The 22,188-nt window shown below is 38.0% G+C and overlaps 1 protein-coding gene across 1 annotated transcript in view; it reads left to right on the top strand.

The window, feature by feature from the left end:
* The window catches only part of LRRC2 (leucine rich repeat containing 2), a 52,971-nt gene that overhangs the window by 12,805 nt on the left and 17,978 nt on the right, over positions 1–22,188 (top strand). The window contains exons 3-4 of the mRNA XM_057426467.1: positions 7,063–7,219; positions 19,602–19,738. Of these exons, the coding sequence (XP_057282450.1) occupies positions 7,063–7,219; positions 19,602–19,738 (294 nt within the window). The remainder of the gene's footprint in view (positions 1–7,062; positions 7,220–19,601; positions 19,739–22,188) is intronic.

The raw sequence follows: 22,188 nt of genomic DNA, 5'->3' as shown, positions 1-22,188 counted from the left end.
GCTACTGTTCCATGCTCCATATCCATATGGCATAAGAGTGAACCTGGCTCACTGGTTCTGCCTTGTTGAGTATGAGGTTAAAAATAAGTTTTGTAAACCACTCTATTATATACTGGGATAGCTTGGACAATTATTTTGAAAATTACCTGGATAGTGCTCTTTTGAAAATCATCTTGGGTCTCCTTCAGAAAACCTGTGTAAGGCAGAATATAGGAGCAGACCACACATTTTGAATTAATGATAGAATTCCTTCCTTTAGCATCTCTGTATCACTTTTTTCCCACCTCTCAAATGTCATTGAAAAGCTAATGTATTTTCATTAGGTGGAGACCCACTGTTCCTTGTACTTGTAAAGTAATTATTCTAGCATATCTGAGGAAAGATAAAGCTCATACAATGAATATTAGGTTAGACAAATAGGCACAGAGTACTAGCTAAAGAGATTAGGGCTTGATTTTACAGAATATGAATTCTGAGGAATTGTATTTTGTTTATGCAGATCCATAATTCATTGTGGATTATTAATTCTTACTAGTTATCATTCAATTTTAGGCTTTTTGAGACATGCAGTTTGAGCCTCTAGACATCTCAAGTCACAACTGTTTTCTAGCAATATTGTTACATTAAAATTAATGGAAATCTTCTGAACCACAGTGCTCTGATTATCAAGCATTAGTATCAAGAATTTTTATACTTGAAGAATATATAATCAGTGAGTCCCTCTGAATCTGAAAATCCTCTTGTAATTTGAGTACTGGTTTGGCCATGCCTGCTCAGGGTGGTTAGCTACTGGCTGTGGACAGTGTTTGATAACTGCAGTGATGAGATTTACCTTTGTCTGTAAAAGCTTCATCTGGAAAAGGCTGTGTGACAATATCCTTAAGGTTCAGTGATCCTTGCCTCCTCTTCTGCATACCAATCACATATTTATGACTCAAGACATGGATCTGTTGGATGGATACAGAATTTTCTGTATGGCCATATGCAGAGAGTTATGGTCAATGGTTCAATGTCCATGTGGAGATCAGTAATGACTGGTGCCCCTCTGGGATCGGTGTTGGAACTGATCCTGCTGAGCATCTTTGTTGGTGATGTGGGCCTTCAGCAAGTTTGCTGATGGCTGTATGGTGCAATCAACAGACTGGAGGGAAGGGATGCCATCCAGAGGGACCTTGACACACTTGAGTGGTGGCCAATACCAACCTCATGAAGTTCAACAATGCCAAGTGCAAGGTCCTACCCCTGGGTTGGGGCAGTCCCAGGCACAGCTACAGGTTGGGTGGAGGCTGGGTTGAGAGCAGCCCTGCTGAGAGAGACTTGGGGGAGTTGGTTGATGGGAAACTGAGCATGAACCAGCTTCAGTGTGCACTTGCAGCCCAGAAAGCCAACCTTATACTTGGCTGGGCTGCACCAAAAGGAGCATGGCCAGCAGTTCAAGGGAGATAAATCTCTCCCTCTACTCCACTCCTGTGAGACACCACCTGGAGTACTGTGTACAGTTCTGGTGTTCCCAATTTTCCTACTACTGCTACCACCAAAAATAATAATGATAAGGGAAATAACAAGGGAAGAGAATACAACCACTCACCACTCACCTATTGATACCCAGACTGACCTGAGCAGCAATCTAGCCTTCCAGGTAACTGCCCCCAGTTAATGTACTGTCCATGACGTGCTGTGGTATGGAATACCTGTTTGGTTAGTTTGGGTCAGGTGTCCTGTCTCTGCTTCCTCCCGGCTTCCCCTCCTCCCTGGCAGAGCATGAGACTCAGAAAGTCCTTGGTCAGAGTAAACGTTACTGAGCAGCAACTAAAAACATCGGTGTTATCAGTGCTGTTCCCAGGCTGAAAGTCAAAAACATAGCACTGCAGCAGCTACTAAGAAGGACAAAAATGACTGCTACTGCTGAACCCAGGATACCAACATAAAAAAGACACAGAACTGTTGGAGCAAGTCCAGAGGAGGACCACGAGGATGATCAGGGGGTTTGAGCACCTCCTATGTGAAGACAGGCAGAGAGAGTTGGGGCTGTTCAGCCTGGAGAAGAGAAGGCTGCCTGGAGACCTCATAGCAGCCTTCCAGTATCTGAAGGGGTCTACAAGAAGCTGGAGGACTCTTTATCATGGATGGTGGTAGTAAGAAAACAGGTAATGGATTTAAACTTAACCAGGAGAGAGTTAGCTTAGGTATAAGGAAGAAGTTTTTTACTGTGAGGATGGTAAGGCACTGGAACAAGTTGCCCAGGGATGCTGTGAGTGCTCCATCCATGCCAGTGTTCTCAGGACCAGGTCAGACAGAGCCTTGAGCAACCTGGTCTAGTGGAAGGTGCCCCTGCCCATGGCAGGGTGGTTGGCACTAGATGATTTTAAGGTCTTTCCAACACTAACCATTCTATGATTCTATGATTCTAAGTGTCTGCATTCCTGTGTGGTGCATTTTTCCCTGCTGCAAACAGTAATGAATTAATATTTATATTTAGGAAAGAAAAGGTCTTAGAAAAACAAATGACTAACCTCTCTCATAATCTGATGTTGTGAATGAAATCAGACAGACTTTTCTCTTTATAAAAATTGAGCAGAACCCTATTGTATTTCCCCAGTAGCAAGTATTTTCAAAACACTTGGGACTTGACAGCACAAGAATGGTGTATTGTGACAGAAGTTTTTTGATGATTCCAAAGTATATTTCAGAAAAACTTTATCAGTCAGTTTTCCAGACAAACTCACCGTGAAAAGGAGCTGTGTAAGGACATTGGACTCTTGTGTTGTGTGTTTGAATCAGTTGCCTAGAGAAAATGATGGAGAGTTGATGAAACACTTACATGAGATATAAACAAGTATCTACTGAATTAAATCAGCTCTTCAGAGAAATAGCATTGCTATTAGAGAAGAATGAAAACTGTGGCAAAATAATGTCATGAATATTCACATGAATTTTTCTATGTATCCACTTTAAGTCTGTTTTTCCCTCTGAGATTGTTTACTTTCTGCTTCTAACTAATGAATATTTAATTTCTAGTGGATCAGTGAATTTGAAATGATTTTCAGAAAATATTAAGGAAAAAAATTTTTTTGAATTTGTGATATCAATATTGGCAAAGGAAAGGTGATGATGTTCACTCTAATAGAGAGCAGACTGTTCTTGGCTGTGCTGCTTTACTAAGGAAAGGATCTGGATGTACACCTAATTTAAACAACTTTAATGTCAAATGTGCAGAAGTAAGTGAATGAAAAATGATAAAATTTTTTACTGGTACACCATTACTTTCTTACATATAATTTCTTTGCAGAAAAATGCAGCAAATAAATTACTACATTTACATCTGTTCTCCCAGATTTATCATATAACATAACGTGTATATTCACAAAGAACAGAGAATTTGCATTTGTTATTCTCTTGTCACTGTTAGTGACAACAAGGTATTTATTTGACACAAAGGGTCAAGTAAAATTGCTGCATTGAATGGACAGAGAAAATGTCTCTTGTGCTTATTTAATATCCAGAGACTCCCCCCCCCCTTCCCCCCAAGAATAAAATTCCTGATCTAGCCATGTATTACAGGTGGCCCTGTGACATACTAGATTTGGAACTAGCTCTAAACTTGCTAAAAAATGAGAGAGATTGTCGTGGTTTAAACCCTAGCCAGACAGCTTATTCACTCACTCCCAGTGAGTGGTGCTGGGCTGAGAGCAATCAAGCCCCCCCCCCCCCCCCCCCGGGCTCTCCCCTTCCCCGCTCCCGGAGGAACGGGGAGGAGGATCGAAAGGGTGCAACTCCCACGGGTTGAGACAAGAACAGGCCAGCAACCAATGTACAACACAAATCACCACCGCTACCACCAACGACAACAATGATAACAGAAAATAACAAGGGAAGAGAATACAATACCACCGGCCAAAAAATGAGTCTGACCCAGAAGCCCGTGTCCTTCCGGGTAACTCCCAGTTACCCCCCACCCCCGGGCATGACGTGCTGTGGTATGGAATACCTCCTTGGCTAGCCTGGGTCAGGCGCCCTGTCTCTGCTTCCTCCCGGCTTCCCCTCCTCCCTGGCAGAGCATGAGCCTCACAAAGTCCTTGGTCAGGGTAAACATCACTTAGCGACAACCGAAAACATCGGTATCACCAGCATTGTTCCCAGGCTGGAAGTCAAAACACAGCACTGCAACAGCTACCAAGAAGGACAAAAATGGCTGCTACTGCTGAACCCAGGACAGAGATTTAGATTCAGAATTTTGGTTTGGCGTATTACAGATAAAACCACAGAGCTGGAAAAGAAACAGAATTGAAAATTGTCAGATCTTTGATGACAGTTTTAGTTCAGGCTCATGTCTAGGAGGTAAATTCTGTCCTAATTAGAAACAGTATAATCAGCAACCGTAGTAGGTTTCCTATTTATTTCCTTTTATTTTCTCTCCCCAAAATCAAAGGAGTTAGAGGTATGGTTTTGTTGTTAAAGGCAAAAGACTGGCTATCGTCCAAGTGTCAGTCTTCATGGAGCAATTTATCAGCAGTCTGCCAGCTTTAGTGTGGCAGCAGAAGATTACAAAAGAACACAAGGGAATCGGAGGGTAAAGCAAACATAAAGCTTGTGCAAATTTCAGTTCCCATCCCTATCTATCTATCTAGTTTGTAAATGAAGTAAAATATCATATCAATTTATGTTTCAGCAACAAAAATAAAATGTATTGTAAGATAGAGAATGCTAACCCCCCCATTACAGTAAAGTATTTGTAAACTTAAATTTGCAAATTGTAAATATTTTTATAAGCTATAAAGAAATAATCTCATTAAAGTATAGTAAGTCAGAGCAATCACAAGAATAGAACCTCCTTCTGAAGTTATGTATGTATTTGTTTCAGTTGCTTCATGAGAGTATCTTGGTGCTTTAAACTACTCTTACTACACAAAAAAAGATTTAGTTTTTTTTTTTTTTTGCATTAGTAATGAAGAACTTCTAAACTATTTTTGCTTAATTTTTCTAAAATTGTGAAGGGGTTTGATCTTAATCTGAGATAGTACTTCATCTGTTACACTGTTTTCAATATAACAAGGAAAAATTTGTGGGATATCCCCTCCGAACTGTGAAAACAGCAAAGCTCTTGGCTTCACAAGGCCAAGCATCCATCCCCCTTTGCTCCCTGCTGTATAGGCCAGTGAGGAGCTGGAGATGATCTGTTGTGACAACAAGATGCAGACAACCAGCAGGTCAGTAGAAAAACAAAGACAGACTTGGACTGTGGAGAAATAGAGCGACAAACGGTATACGTTACCCAGACATCTTTTTTCCCTCCAATATGACTACTCTTCATCCGCTTTCTCTGTGAATCAGGGTTCTTCCATACAGTGGCGTCTGTGACACTCCAGCTAAATGCTATCCTCTATGCGCTGCATTCTCAGTTCTGTACATGTGAGACAGTGCTAATTGAATTAGCAGTTGGTATTTATTCTTTTATTTTTCTGCAGATTTCTGAAGATGAAGGAGTGGAAACCCACTTCAGAAAGTTGAAGAGATTTCTCCTTATCAGCCCTAAGGCATTTTATTTTTTAAATGCCATAAACTGGCAAATATAGAAGATGGATCACAATGCAATATGCACAGAGTGATAAAATGAAGCAAGAAATTAAATGATCCATATCAAATATTGAAGGGCAAGTAGCAAGGTAGAACTATGTATACAGGCTAAGTGTCTGCATGTGGAAATTGAAACAGAACTGGCATTAGAGGCAGCAATAGCCAGTTGGATGTTTTAATTTAGCTAAGAATTAAGTATCCATATTCCTAGCTCAGAAGTTCAGAACTAATAAAAAAACAATTAAAATGCATAACTCTTGATAATGTCTTGGGCAATCTATGAAATATCTAAGAAAAAAAAAGGTGGGCGAAGTTCTTTTTATAAAACCCAGTAATTCCTACTGTGTTGTATTCTTTATGCATAGGAAAGAATTTGGAAGTTATAAAGGAATTAAAGGCTGAAACTCTTACATCTCTTTTTATGGAATTCAGTTAGTGATAGCACCACACCCCGATTATTTATTCCAGATGTTTCCAATGTACAGTTATTTAAAAACAGGACAAACTGGTAAATTATGTGCTGCTTTAGAAAGGAGTTTAAATGGTTTGACCTTTGACTTTATGAATTGTTTTTTGTCTGTCTCTTGTTCAAGGAATTTGATAACATAATTCAAAGAATTGGATTGTACATCTGAACTGAATACCAATTAACTAAAGCAATTTTCTAAGAATTAAAGGCTTTAAAACTTTTAGTTTCAGTAACTATTATACATTGGAGATTTTGGACAATAACTCAGAAGCAATTTTTATTCCCTGTGTATCTGGAACAATACTAGAAATCTTAAAGAAACAGATTCTGCATGACTAAAGCAAGAATTAATTGCAACTGTGGACTGATTTAAAATTTGAGCATTTTTATTCTTCCTAAAGAAATTTAGTAAGAGATTTTCAAACATTGCTGAAATAACTTCAGAAGTAAAGTCACTTATTTAAAAAAAAAAACACTCTGAAAAAGTGGTATGTGTGTGTCCTATCTGAAATGTTTTCTGTTCCTTGGACTGTATTCTACCTTGGCAAAAAGATTTTGAAACATTGGCAGGTATTAAGAACATAAACACATATGTTTTTTTTAATTGCATGCCCTATTTAAATATTCTTTATACATCCATTCTTCTGTGTTGCATTTTACTACATCTTGATGTGTGAATTAAAGCAGTGAAACATGTTCTAAAAAAAAGTCCTCCAGCTGGAAAAAGAGGTAGTATGGGAGATACCAACCAGATTGAGTACTTCAGATAAGTTTCAGTTTTACAGCAAAAAGACTGCAACAGGAGCTAAAAAGTGAACATGTGGTGACATGCAACTGCAATGCCCTTCAAAAGCAAACTGCTCCTATGAGGGTTTGGCAAACTGTTGTTCTACACCAAGATAATTAAGGCAAAGTGTGGACATTTGGCTGCGGAATTTTTGCCCCCTGTATTTAGAAATGTGGTAGAACAAAGTTCTAAGTTAATGCTTTTGATTTACCTGTTCTTACTTAATTTACAGGAATTTCCAGATTCTCTGAAAGAGCAGATCTACCTGAAAGAGTGGCATGTGTACAATACGTTGATACAAACCATTCCAGCCTACATTGCATTATTTCAAGATCTGAGAGTACTGGAGTTGTCAAAAAATCGAATCAACCATCTCCCAGTGGAAATTGGTAAGTTGGCTCAAGATATTCAGCAAGTTATACTTATGCCATTTAACTATATTGTAGGGAAAAGAGTTTATGTGGATATTCTTTCTCATTCACTGATAATTGTCTTCTCTCTTGTTTCCAGTGAACAATCACTTCAAAATTTCTACAGCTCTCTGGCTGTAATTACACTTCTCAATTTGTAGGCAATACCATGTGTGTAGTATGGCTCAAACATGGCGAAAAAATTACACATTTTTGTTGTCTGACTATAAGGGAGTTATTGCTTGTATTCAAGTAGATGAAGAGTTCTTCCTGAGAGCAGGTGGTGGTTTATGCTCCTTACAAATTAAGAAAAATAGAAATATTATAGAATTGTAAACCTCAAACAAGATGAATTGAAACGTAGGATTGCAGTAAAAAGGAATTTGAATTTTATAATGAGTTCAGTAAAAAGCATTGCTGTAACTGGTGGTACCTTTAAGAACTGAAAAGGCGGGTCCACTGTGAGGCCTCCGTATTTGAGCCCATGCACCTTGGTGTACTAATACATCAGAATTTGTTTTTAAATGCAGTAATCCTAAGCTTTACCCATGAGTGATATTTCTTACGTACAATAAAAGCTGACAAAGAGATTAAGACTAAAACCTCCACCTCCATAGTTATCATAGGGTTAACTAAGAAAAAGGAAGAGAGAGAGCATCCAGAAACACAAAAGCCAGTGTTAGACTTTTGCTACTCTTTTTCTACCCTTTTTCTACTCTATTAGTAGAGTAACACTCAAGATTTTGGTTTATTTACTAACATTATGTCTTACACAGAAAATTTCCCACTGACATCAAGATATATTTTATAGTTTCAACCTGGCAGCTAAATACACTAACAAATCATAAACAGGACACAAGCAGGAGATGATGGACATAAAATAGACAGTAACTCTTTTGTCAGCACTTTGACCATAGAGCTCAGATGGTCAGTGAGTTTAATGGACAAACACCTTCCATCAGGTCGTGTGTATGAAGGGGAAAGGGGTTGTTCTCTCCTAGAGGCTACCCTCAACTACTAAAAGTAAGATTTTAATGGGTTGCTTAACAATCAGGGCAGGTAAAGACTAAGAAAGTTTTTTCTTTCTTCTTGTAATATTGTGCATCCTTACTGAAAATGATCCCCAAGAAAAAGTGGTTATGAAGTGGGTTTCCAGAATAAAGGAACAAAGCCAGATCATTCTAGCATAACAAATTCTCTGTAGAGGGTCCTGTAGTCATCATACCAGACCTTTCTCAGGAAACAAGGAAGAAAATCTGAAATGTTTCTAACAGCAATCACTGTTCTTTCAACTGTGTTTAAATGATCGGTAGTGGTAGTTTCATGTTATTCCCATTTATTCACTTTATCTCCAATATACTCATCTCTCTAGCTTACACAAAAGGTGTTGCTTTCTTCTTTTCAACGTTTTTGTTATGCTTTTTTGTGTAAATAAAAAATGGCCAGTGAATACTAACCCACTGACTGCAGTAGGTCCTGCCTCAAATACAGTGTTATAACACTCACTACCCTCCTCTTAACAGTGAATTATAGAATCATAGACTCATAGAATAATTAAGGTTGGAAAGGACCTTAAGATTATCTAGTTCCAACCCCCCTGCCATGGGCAGGGACACCTTGCGTCACCCAAGGCTCTGTCCAACCTGACCTTGAACACTGCCAGGGATGGAGCATTGACACCTTCCTTGGGCAACCTGTTCCAGTGCCTCACCACCCTCACAGTAAAGAACTTTTTCTTTACATGTAACTTAAACTTCCCCTATTTAAGTTTTAACCCATTACCCTTTGTTTTATCACTACCATCCGTAATAAAGAGTCCTCTGGCAGCCTTGTAGGTCACCTTCAGATACTGGAAGGCTGCTATGAGGTCTCCACGCAGCCTCCTCTTCTCCAGGCTGAACAGCCCCAACTTTCTCAGCCTATCTTCATACGGGAGGTGCTCCAGTCCCCTGATCATCCTCGTGGCCCTCCTCTGGACTTGCTTCGACAGCTCCGTGTCCTTTTTATGCTGAGGACACCAGAACTGTACACAGTACTCCAAGTGAGGTCTCATTATAGGAGAGCAAAGCAGGGGGGCAGGATCACCTCCTTTGACCTGCTGGTCATGCTAAATCTGATGCAGCCCAGCACATAGTTGGCTTTCTGGGCTGCGAGCACACACTACCAGCTCATGTTCATTTTCTCATCAACCAACACCCCCAAGTCCATCTCTGCAGGGCTGCTCTGAATCTCTTCTCTGCCCAACCTGTATCTGAATTCTTGTTCAGAAATTTCTTTTTCAAAATACAGCAAATGAGTGCAGGCATGACTGTACACACATCTGAAGAAATCTGGGTTTAAACCTTTCATTTTGAGAAACTGCATAACCAAATTAACAAATTTGTTTAGCTGTAGATGCTATTTATATACTATTTCTACATCATAGCAGTAATTCTAGCCTATTCAAAGGCACAGCTTCACTGATATAATTCAGAAAGAAATAATACAAAAAAGCCCCTCCAAGACTGTTACAACTGAACTGTACAACACTTTTTTGACAAAATTGCCTAATGATTTGCAGTCTTAGTGAATATCCTGTGTTGATAGTCTGACCTCCTATTAGTAATGAAATGGACCTGCCACTGATGTTATGGCATAAATTACACAGAAGTTTTACCTCAGTTTGTATAATGCTCTCTTTGTTGACAAGTAATGCAGTTTGCTTGCAAATGGCTTTGATTTTATTTCATGTATTGGAAATAATAATTTTAATAAGACATTCTTATGAAAGATCTTGGATATTTTGAAGTGTTTGAATACTGCTTCATAATGAAAGTTTTCATATTTTAGTTATCTAGCTGCTAAATTATCACAGGGAAAAAAAATCAATGTGGGTTTGGTTTGGGAGCTCTATTTAAGTAAGGTGTGGGGACTGGGTGCTAAACCAGAGATAAGGGCTTTGGAAAGGTTAAGTGCTAAGGTATCCATTATTCTGTGTTCTGTTTACAAAACAGCAGCAAGTAGGTAAATATCACGGTTAAAATGTACTTGAGAGTAAATGGCAGATGGTTGAAGCTGGCAGTAACATGCATGCTGTTGAGTCTTTAATCTTCAGACAGAATTGAAGCCAAATTTATATCAACAAATCATCCAGCAGAAGCTAAACTAGTGAGCCATGTTCAGATTACTTTTGATTCTCACAAGAGGGCTCTAAAAGTGTGAGAGAACAGAGGATGATAACAATATTTTTAGTGGAAAAAGATATTGCTGCAGCAGCAGCCTTTGGACTAAAATATCAGCAGGAACTGAAATGCATGTTCCTGTTTTGCCTGATTTAGAAGGGGTTTAGAAACTGATTTAGAAGCTCTACTCTGGATTGAAGACAGACTTGAATCCATTCTGAGACATTTCAAATCACGCCCTTAGCTGTTACCACCTATGCACTTGAACAGATCAAATCTGGATCAGAAGATAGATAAGAATACTTTTGATTTGATTCTTTTTATGGAATAGTAGATATTTTCATGGAAACAAGTAAACAAAAATGGAGAAAATGGCAAAATGGACTTGCTGTCTGTCTCAGAGTTTTCAGGTCTGGTTTTCCCAGGAATAAAAGATAATAAAAATCATGAGCAGGGGTGTAGCTGTGGGATTTTCTTTGGCAATGGCTTCTGGGTGAGTCTGCAGTTCTGGCTTTGAGTGCACTGCTGCAGTGCTGTTGCTGTATATCAATTAGTGATAGTACATTAACAATTGATATAATCGAAAAAATATCCAATAGAATATATTCCCATATTCACACAGAAAGTAGTGAACTGCATTTTCATGTAAAACCAAAGCTTTTGTGCTGAGATGGGATAGAGAGACTGCATCAGGATTCTTTGTCCCACAAATTATTCATGAAACATTTCAAAGAGCTGTTAATAAAATATTTGTACCTCATTATGTTTTTTCACTTTTTTGGTATGCCAAATATTTGAGAGGAAAAATAACTGTGCTTTAGAGACATATTTTAATAAGAAATCACAGAGATTTTTTGGACTCCTCCCTACCTCACAGTATTTCATTTATGCATACTATTAATCCAATTTCCTAGAACTCAGAGGGGAAAACTATCAGTAATAGAGTTTTAAATGACTTTAAGCTACCTAAATTAACTTTTTCTATTAATAAGATTTCCAGTGTGTTGATGTGTGAGTTTCCAAGAAGAAAATACATATTCTGAGCTTAAATGGAGTCTAGTTGCAAATTCATCTTTTACCTTTTCAATTTATTTAATATTGAATGTCATCTGTCCAACAGCTCAGTCTTGTACACTACTGAGGAAAATTTTCGTTTTATTCCCCACTTGAAGGGGAAGTATTAAACACCTGTGTTGCAAGCTGTTTTTAAGAGGATGCCAATTGCTTTAAATCTAGCAGCTAAAATGATAGCTTCACATACTGGAACAGCTGGAAAGCTCCTCAAAATTTAACCCTTGGTTAGTGCATCACAAAAATACAAAATTGTACTTTCAATTGGAACAGCTAGAGAGGAAATAATCTTTATTATTCATCTACTAAAGTATCAAAAATGAGAATGTTGTACTAAAATGTAATACAATCATACTGTTTTAACAAATTTCAGCATCACTGGATCTTACAAAGGCCAGTACTTTATTAAGCTGAATTTCTTAAAAGGATTTTAAATATTGCCATTGGTACTGAGCTCAAACTGTAACCATTGCCTTGGAAACTGCTAATTGCATAAATTGGTTTTACCAAAAGATACCTATCTATTGATTGTGATATTGCGCTGTGGAACTACATGATATATAACAATATCAGAACACGTTCTTCCTATACAGAGCAGATTAGTATTAGCAAACTGTGATTTATTTCTCCATCTTCCTTGGGTCACAATGGGAATATCAGAGGTTGTGAACATCATTCTGGTTATGATGGAAAAGTTTTATCCAAGAAGCTACTTCAGTTTCCAAAGTGATCATGACCCATCCCTAGAAGTGTTCAAGGCCAGGTTGGATGGGGCTATGTCAACCTTGTCTAGTGGAAGGTATCTCTACCTATGGCAGGGGGATTTGGAACTAAATGATCTTTAAGGTCCCTTCCAACCAAAACTATTCTATGATTCTATGACTCTGTTGTTCTACTCTTCCTGAACAGTTTACTCCATGTTTATTTCTGATACTCAAAAAGTGTTTTCCAACCTAGAGACTGAGCTTATACTCGACTTTGCCCTTGGAAGGTAAACCCTTTCCTAGGCATCCCCAGGGAGATGAGAATCCTTATTTCAGTTTATCCGCTCATATGAAAAGAAGGCAGTCACACATTTTTGATCTGCCCAAATATCTCCATTTCATCTCATTGCATTTTTGTTTTAATGAATTTTTGTTTCAGCCCTTTCAGCAATCACCCTACATTTTTTTCCTGAAAGTCCATTTAGCCCACAAGAATTTCTTCACATTTTTCTACCTCTATTTTACTATATGAAATTCTTCTTACCCACCCTCACATTGTACTAATACTCTTCTGACCACTGACTGAGATCCCAAGCTTCATCCTTTTTAGTTTTTGTCATAATAGCCACTTGAAATTTCTCTTAGTATGTTTAAATTTAATCAGTTGAACACATGAAGGCTGGTTAAAAAATGAAATTTTACTAGCCCATGATTACTGTGCTACAGCTTTTATAAGTCCTACTGGCAAGAAAAGGTTTTGCAAAATTTTTATGCAAAATTGGTCAGGAAGCCTTCATTGATCTTTTCCTTGGATGCTTTGAGCAGAAGGAAAAATCAAATAGATTGATGTTGTACCTGTTAACTGTAAGCTTGAACATCAATGTCTCCTTTCAGATAAATCAAAGGCAATGTGACCAGTTCATCAGAGAAGACTGAAATTAGGAGACTATTTGTCTTGGGCTATATGAAATTGCTGCCAGATCATTGCAGATCAAGGCAAAGATTTGCTTTGCATTTTACTCTAGTTTATACAAGTGGATCTGCATTTGTATTGAATGAGATCCTTAGATAATAAAGGCTCTACGTGACACAATCCGCATTTTGCCTCTGACACCTTGTTAGGAACACTAATGTAAGCTTGTCTAAAAGTGAAGTTGCATTATCATTATTACTATGCTCATTACCCATCAGAAATTATAGAGTTTAATTACTGTGTTTTTTTTTTTTTAATACTGAATTAAAAATTTAAACTAGAAATAAATGCAATCTTAGGCAACAACTATGGCATTATGGCTCCCACTTAAAACTAAAATATTCTTAATTGTGAAACTGCCAAGGAAGCCATGGATTTCATTACTGCTTTTACTGCCTCTCCTTGGGAAACAGAGATGTTAGCTGTTTAACTCCCTAATTTGCATTTTTTATGGAACTGAAAATTCAGTGCCATTAAGCATAGTTAACAATAGTCTTTTAGCAGCAACGATTATATAATTTCTACTTTTAATTGAGAAGTTGTGCTTCAATTTTACGTGAATCTATAGGTGGCAGGTGTGGCAGTCAAATCCTGCTTTACATTTGGGTAGCTGTGAAGGGAGTGTCACTTTCTCTTTTCCCTCCTAAGGGTGTCTCAGTGGCTGTATTGCATACTCGTTAAGCATGGTGATGAGTGGGTCCCATACAGAAGAGACTGGAGAGCTTCTGCACTAAGAAAGTATAATTAAGTCCCTAAATGCAGGTTACAGGGTAGTGAAAGTCGCTCATACTGCCGTACCACAATTTTTACCCCCACCAATCCCCCATCTGTTATTGAAATAAGCTGAGGCATAATTGTTGGAATCTTACTGACAATACCTATGTTATTTGAAGATTGTTTCAGGACACATTTCAGGATGCTCCCTAGTTTTGCACTCTTTCAGCCAAAATACTTGAATTTCAGAATCTTGAATTGTCATAAATGTTGTTTTATAGTTGTATATTTGCGCTCTTTCTAGTGGCCTTGTTTAACAGGTTTAGGGGGAAAAGGAGAGTGGCAGTCTTCTCCATTTGTTAAGAAAGTAAAATATCTCAGCCTGCAACCTGGATTATCATTCAGGCAACCCATATAACCTAATTCTATCCCTGTATAGGTTGTTGCTTGTAAGAATTCTAATCAGTTTTTTAGAGGAAGGAGTAATTGGAGACATGGAGCTGAATGAAAACTGGGTTGAAATTAAAAGTTAATAAAAGAAAAGCAAGTTGTGCTCAAGTTATTTGGTTTCTGCCTTCTTTTGAGAAGATGATTTGCCTTCAAAGAGTAGGTCATGTCTATCTGACAGCTCATAAAGTATTTGATACAATGAACTGTGGAAAATGAATATTTGAATCTAAAAAAACGGACTTTGATGCAGCAGTTGTAAAAATGAGCAAAGGAAAGAGAAGCTATCATTTGGGAGGAAGATCACTTGTGGAGTTTCTCAATTAGTCTTGAGTTTGTTTCTTAATTATTTTGAGGAACTAGGCTACTGACATATTTTTGCTGACACAGTTTGGGTGCTATTCTTAGTACACAAACAGGAGGAAATATGGAAAGCTGGATAAGCAAGTGCGCTTCCAAAAAAGTAGACAGATTAAATTCATGATTGCAGAGTTCAAGATCATGTACTCAGGAGCTAATAATTCGGGTAGCAAATCATAAGCTCATTGAACGCAAATAATTGAAGAAACAAAATTCCTAATTAACAGTCACAGATGGAAAATGCAGTGTGATACATACATAAAGCTGTGGTCACCTAGATTCAAGATAAGTTATTCCAGATGGGAACAGATGTAAAAATAGTCTAATAGGACCATTCTAGGAGGGAATTTCTCTTTTGTGAGAAAATATTAGAAGAATTGGCTATTCAGGATAGTAGAATAAATTCTGATACATCTGCTACCTATAAAAAAACAGAGAAGAAAACACCAGGAAGTGAAAAGTACTATTTAAATATAAAATTGGCAAGTGAATTAATAATTATAAAACTTCTACAAATAAATTTAGACTGGCAATCCAAAGACCATTCCAAATCATGAAAAGAATGAAATTCTGCAACTTTGTTTTTTCATAAGAACAGTGATTGTAAAAAAAACGAGCTATTTTTAAGACAGAATGTGATAAATCAAAAAATGGGATAATGTGAACTGGTGGTGTAAAGATTTTATGCAGGAGGTCTTGGCAAATCCTGTGTATGTCTAATGGTCCTAGAAGGAGAGTGGCATAACTTAATCCACCAGAGAGCCCAGAGGTGAAAAAATAGCCATTACACAGAATTGCAAGTCATTGTTCCCTGCAGATCTTGGTGAACTCATCTATGCTGTCCTGAGTTTTTTATCAGAATTAAATTCAGTTGTAAGACTTACAGCTTTTTCCAGTAATTTTTGTAATCTTAGCCACCACAGTTACTGGCAATTCATTGCAGATTCCATCTAAGATGTTGGATTAGAGAGAGATTATATATGACAAGAAATTATATGATGCATCTTCTACTTATTTGCTTTCTCATACCTGCCAGCTGCGACAAACCATACTATGAACAGTAACACACATGTTAGAAACTGTGAAAGGAGACAAAATCTTGAAAAGTCATGATTTCAGAAGGCAGGAAAGTCATACAGGGAAGCTGTGCTTGTCTCTGTCACTCTGCCCAGAAAGGCTGTTAAATTTTTGTAATTGTTTTTTTTGTAAGTAATTCTGCTCCTTGTCTCCCAGTTATGCATGGAGCTGAGTTAGGTAAGAGGGTGAGTAGGATGTTGATGACACTGGATGCCTTGTCTGCATTAGTTCTGCAGCTACTAATGGAACTGAGAAGTAGGCATTTCAGTAACAGAAATACATCTGTTGTGGGTTAACATTCATAGGCAACTAAGACAGCTCACGCAGCTTGCTCAGACCCCTGCAGCTGCTTGTTCAGTCTCCGCAGGAGGATGGGGAGATAATTGGAAGGGCAAAAATGAGAAAATTTATGCACCAGGATGAAGACAATTTAATAAGTGAAGAAAAACAAACAAGCAAACAAAAAAACTAGTGATGCAAAAGCAACCACTCACCACCAGCTGACCAATGCCCAGCTAGTCTCTGAGCCATAGCCACTTTGGAAAACCCCTCCTCATACCTCCCCTGCCTGGGCTTTTACTGCTGAATGTGATGTAATATGCTACAGTATTCCTTTGCTCAATTCGGGTCCAGTGTCTTGGCCCTGTCACCACTCAGCAACTTGCACACCCCTGTGGCAGAAAAAAAAGGCAGACTTCAAGTTATGTAAACACTGTTCAACAATAGCAAAAGCATTGGTGTATTATCACCACTGTTTGGTCACAAATTGAAAACATAGCACCATATGGGCTGCTTTGAAGAAAACTGACTCCATTCCAGCCAGGCCCAGTACAATATCCCATTGTAAAAGGACAACTCAAAACATTCCAGTGCTAATGAGTTAAGTGGTTGGGATTTGCTCTCCTTCACTAAGAGATTGATCAGATGAGGAATAAATTTGTAATTTTTTGGTTCTCTATTTTATTTTAACACATTTTTGCTTCAGTGATTATTTTGTTGCAATGAGGTGGTAAGTTGATGTTTATGACACTTGTCATATGATGTAATACGTTCATCTGTCTAAATCATGACACTAAAACTGGTGAGGCTTCATAACTGGTAGGCTAAACTTCTGTTATGTGCTTAAAAATCTGGAAAAAAAGGTGGTTCACACAATTACACCATTGAGTGCCTTCTATTACTTTCTTATACCAGCCTTGTCTTGTGGGACAGTAATGGACTGGCAAAACCATACCTGTTTTAGTCTTATAGAGAATTCTGCTTCTGCTATTTTAACTAAAACGGTACCTCATAATGAATAAGAAAGGCAAAGTTACCTTCCTAAAAGGACAGCTAAATTTTGAAATACCACCTCAGTTTCTATTTCTGGCAGAGCTAAAACTGGGAAGAAGATGAGTGGAAGCTTTTGTATTTTAATCTCTTGCAACCTATGGAGTTTAATATAACAGAGTTCTTACCATATAAGGCTTGTCTGTCACCTGCTAGAAAGATTTTGGCAGTCCCACCATCACTGACAATATAGTGGCCAACGAAAACTCTGTAAAATGCTGTGTGATTTTGTGGCTGCTATTATTGGTCATCAAACTGCATGTCTCTGTCTGACAGTAGCAATTTCTCAGGGGAAAAAATGTGGGGCTTTCAATTCCCTGTTTCTTCACTTTCTTTTCCTGTGGAAACACCATCTGGCCTCTTTCTACATATTGTGAAAAGTAAAACAACTTTTGCTTTGGAGAGAATTTAACTAAATGTTAGAGCCTAAGGATAGGACCACTATTATGACACTGTTTTGAACATTTGAGATGTACTGTAGAGAGATTCTCTTCAGTGTCATCCAAATGCCATGAAACAACAGACTATTTTTTTTAAATTTGATTATAAATAAAAGACTGATATAATATAAAATTGTGGATCTTGTGTCTGTTTTGTCTTGGCTTACCAATACATGGTCTGCTCTGAGAACCTATTGACATAAGATGCTGTTCTCTCCTGATTTCCAGCTGTTGAATTGTGTTTAAGTTTCTTAATGCTGTTTTTGCTTGTGAATCACTGGTTAGAGGGGAATATTGCAGGAATATCACCGATTAGAGGTGATTACTGCAGATGACACCAAGATGAGTGGTGCAGTTGATATGCTTGAGTGAAGGAAGAACATTGACAAGCTTGAGGAAAGGGGCCCATGTGAAACTCCTGAAAGTTAATAAGGCCAACTGCAAAATTCTGCACCTCAGTTGGGGTATTTTCAATAACAATACAGGCTGGGGGATGAACGGATTGAGAGCAGCCTCACAAGGAGGTTCTTGGTCATAGTGGTGGTTGAGAAGTTGGATATGAGCTGTCAACGTCCTCTAGCAGTGCAAGAAAACCAGCTGTATCCTGGGCTGCAAAAAAGGAAGTGTGACCAGCAGGCTGAAGGAAGAGATTCTCCTGTTATACTCCACACTTGTGAGACTCCATGTGGAGTACTTCATCTTGTTTGTGAAGTACTAGAATACTGGAGTACTTCAGAAACTGGATGAAGTACTCCACGTACAAGAAAGATATACAGTACAAGAAAGTACAAGAAACATATAGACCTGTTAGAGTGGGTCTGGAGGAGGGCCATGAGAATGGTCAGAGGGCTGGAAAATCTCTGTGAAGAAAGTCTGAAAGAGTTGTGGTTGTTAAGCCTGGAGAAGAGAAGGCTCTAGGGAGACCTTATTGCTGTCTTTCAGTACATAAGCAAACTTATGTGAAAGGTGGAGAAAGACTTTTTGTACCAGGACCTGGACAAGGTTAAGGACAATGGTGTTAAACTAAGATAGACCTATATTGAATTAATGGAAGAAATGTTTTATGATGAGGGTAGTGAGGTTTCCCAGGGAAGTTGTGGATGCCTCATCATGGGAAGTGTTCAGTCAGGTTTCACAAGTCTTTGGATTAGATGATCTTTTGAAGGTCCCTTCCCACTGAGAACTTTTTGTGAGTCTGCAATTCTATGATCACCCATGCAATACAACAACAGAACTGTCCATAGAATGTAGAATGTTCTCATTTTGTTGTGGATGTATTTAAGGATCCGTTTGCTAATATTCAAATTCCTTACTGTTTCCCCCTTTGACTATGCTACAGTGTAATGTGCACTTTTTCAGTATAATGCATCTTGAATTTTAATGATTTTTCTAAAGTTGTTTTTGTCATCCTATAAGTTGAAGAAAGTACAATGTGAATAAATGTAAACTAGAATATTACAAGGGCCTTAAGATTAATCCATCAAGAACAATAACTTTCAATAAAGAATATAATGAAACAAATGCACACGTCCATTATATTTTATAATCAAAAGTATGCAGTGCTGCATACCAGAGAGAGAATTCTTAACATTGTAAGTTTAGTGGGAGAAATTGTTCCCAATTAGGACATTCTGTAAAAAATACTAAGATGCTTTCAGTTAGCGCACAAGTTTTCTAAAGTAGCCAAACGAAAAGCCAACTTCTCTAGTTTCAGCTGGGGTCAATAGGTATCTTATCCCTGGTAGAATCAAGATCTTTGCAAGCGTTTGCTGCCTCTTTTTAAACTCTTGCCAAAACCATTGCAGATTAAGGGAAGTGCATTTGAGTGTTACACAGCACTATTGTTGCTTCCAGTATTAGTAACCATTGCAGAAAATATTTATTAATCTCTTACTCATCACCAAATTAAGGTCACCAAATTAAGGAGGGTTGTTTTGTTTGTTTGGTTTTTTCTTCCTTTTTTTTTTAATGGACTAAGTATGCCTTTTAGTTTTACTTTCTCCCTTTTAAAATTATATTTATTTATTTATTTATTTATTTATTTATTTATTTAAACATGCTGATTTTATTATCTTTCCCTCACAGGCTGCTTAAAAAGTCTCAGAGTGCTCAATGTGAGTTTCAATAATTTGAAGTCAGTTCCTCCAGAACTGGGTGACTGTGAGAATCTAGAAAAACTGGATTTGTCTGGAAATATGGAAATAACAGAGCTCCCATTTGAAGTAAGATAATAAACTATGCTTCTTCAATTTTTTATTCAGCTTATGAGGTATTTTATCACAGTCTTAAAATCTTTTCTTGTCAGATTAAATCACATTCCTTGAAGTTTTTATCAATCATATTTTCTTAGTAGTCTCACTGAAAATGCCTTAGCAGCAGTTGAATGGAACCAAGCTTCTTTATTTTGGTTTTCAAGTGACTAAATTTTGCCTGTATTTATTCTGATATATGAAGGAGGACATGACCCCAAAGGGGATTTGGCCAACAATGATAAGGAGAATGCCGCAAATAGCTATCTTCTGTGAAAGTGAAGTGCATCTTGACAGTCAAATTCACATACTAACCTTCATTTGTTCCCACTGTCTGTTTTCCTTTAAAAAGAGTATGGAGAGTTCTATAAACAGCACTGCATGTTACTGTGGGCAAAAATGTCTGTCTGAAAATGATCCTACATGTGAGACATGATACGAATATATAATAAAGACTGAGAAAAGGACTCCCAGGCATGCACTGACATTGTATTTTGTGTTGGATGCATAGCTGCCCGTTGCCACAGCAGCTTTGAGAGTTATTGTTCAAGGAGAAACGAAACCATTGGGTGGTACTTAACTACAGTTTCAGATGTCATCCATATTTGTCAGGGTCCTAATATCATGATTCCTGGAGGATGAGCAGGTGAATCTTTAGGAAGAAGTGTCAGGCTTTTCTTTAGCTATTCCTACTTTTTCTGAACATCTATTCTGAACATTCTCTGAACATCTATTACTGGTGATTACAGGCAATGTCGAAGCAGACTAAACTCGCGTGAGATACGGTTTGGCCATATTTATGTTCTGCTCCAGGGACACGCAAAGACTAATTAACTTTCCCTTCTGACTTTTCACTTAAGGTAGAAAATAATTGTTAGAAATGGTGTGCAGGAAACAGAAACAAAGGGTGAACATTAACTTCACATCATAAGTAAACACTGCACAGAATGCTAGCAACAGCATGAATAGTGCAGGTCTTCTTTCTCCTTTCTCTCCTCTTCCTTCATACAACAAAGGTAGGGAACAAACCAGGTGAAACTTAACTGGTAAAAGGAACCATAATGGAATCAGAAAAACATATATCCTGAACAGGCAAAGGAATTAAAGCATCTAGGAAATGCTTTAGGAAATGCTTTAAGCACCTAGGAAAACTGAATATATTCAATCCTGTGGACTAGAATGGTGAATTTAAACCCAGTCATTGGTATGTTAAGATCAATGAGTATTTTTGTAGTTGCTTCTAAATGCCCTGTAATGCACAAGGCATAATGCACATGTCTATGCATGTCACGATTTAAGCCCAGCTGGTAACTCAGAACCATGCAGATGCTCACTCACCCCCTACCTTCCCCAGGTGGGATAAGGAGAAGAACAGAAAGAATGTAAAACTCGTGGGTTGAGATAAGAACAGTTTAATAACTAACATACAATCTATTACTACTATTAAGGGGAATAACAAGGGGAGAGGATATAAAACTAAAAGTGGAAAGGAAAAAAAAAAACAGATGCAGTGATGCACAATGCAGTTGCTCACTACTTGCTGACTGATACCCAGAGTGACCTGAACAGTGAGCTGGACTGTCTGGGTGACTCCCCCTAGTTTATGTACTGGACATGATGTGCTGTGGTATGGAATACCCCTTTGGCTAGTTTGGGTCAGGTGTCCTGTCTCTGCTTCCTATTGGCTTCTTGTACCCCTCCTCACTGGCAGAGCATGAGAGACTGAAAAATCCTTGATCAGGATAAGAGCTACTGAGCAACAACTAAAACACTGGTGTGTTACCAGCCTTGTTCTCAGACTAAAGCCAAAACACAGCACTGCACCAGACACTAAGAAGAAAAATAACTCTATCCCATCTGAAACCAGAACAATGCATTGTGGGCAGCCTTTGCATGTAAACCTATCTGTGCATGGAAGTCCTTCCAAGGCTGAGTCCTAAGAGAGCAGTCTTTTCCTTGCAAAGCTCAAAAACATTGCTAACTTTTGACAGTCTCTTCTTCAATGAGATTGAAAGACACTAAAACTGAGTGTAGGCTCCTGCATAATGGCTTCCTTACAAGCTATGGAAAAAAACCCTGGAGCTGTACAAATGATGTTATAGAACAGCAAAACCTGGAATCATGTCAACATGGTTTAAAAGGTCAAGAAGAAAAATATCGGCATTGTCTACTGTGTTTCTTTGTTTCTGTGGAGTATAGAATTGATTTATACTTGAAGTGGCCTGGAAGGTGGGCTACACAAACTCTTCTGATTTAGTTTATAAAATTAGTTGACCAGAGTCAATATTTCAAAGGCAGCTTTGGAAGCTGAACATACAATTAAACTAACACTTTTATCAAATGATTAAAATGCTGTAAACTGTTTGGCCTTGGATGCACTTAATATGGTTGACGTTATTTATAGCAATTGGATCGTTAATGGT

The sequence above is a fragment of the Pezoporus wallicus genome, unplaced genomic scaffold (assembly GCF_028554395.1).
Source record: "Pezoporus wallicus isolate ANWC-B61680 ecotype Strahan unplaced genomic scaffold, APGP_CSIRO_Pwel_v1 contig_7162, whole genome shotgun sequence".
NCBI classification, from domain to species: domain Eukaryota; kingdom Metazoa; phylum Chordata; class Aves; order Psittaciformes; family Psittacidae; genus Pezoporus; species Pezoporus wallicus.
Note: the sequence above shows the minus strand (reverse complement) of the source record. Positions and strands in the feature narration are given on the sequence as shown.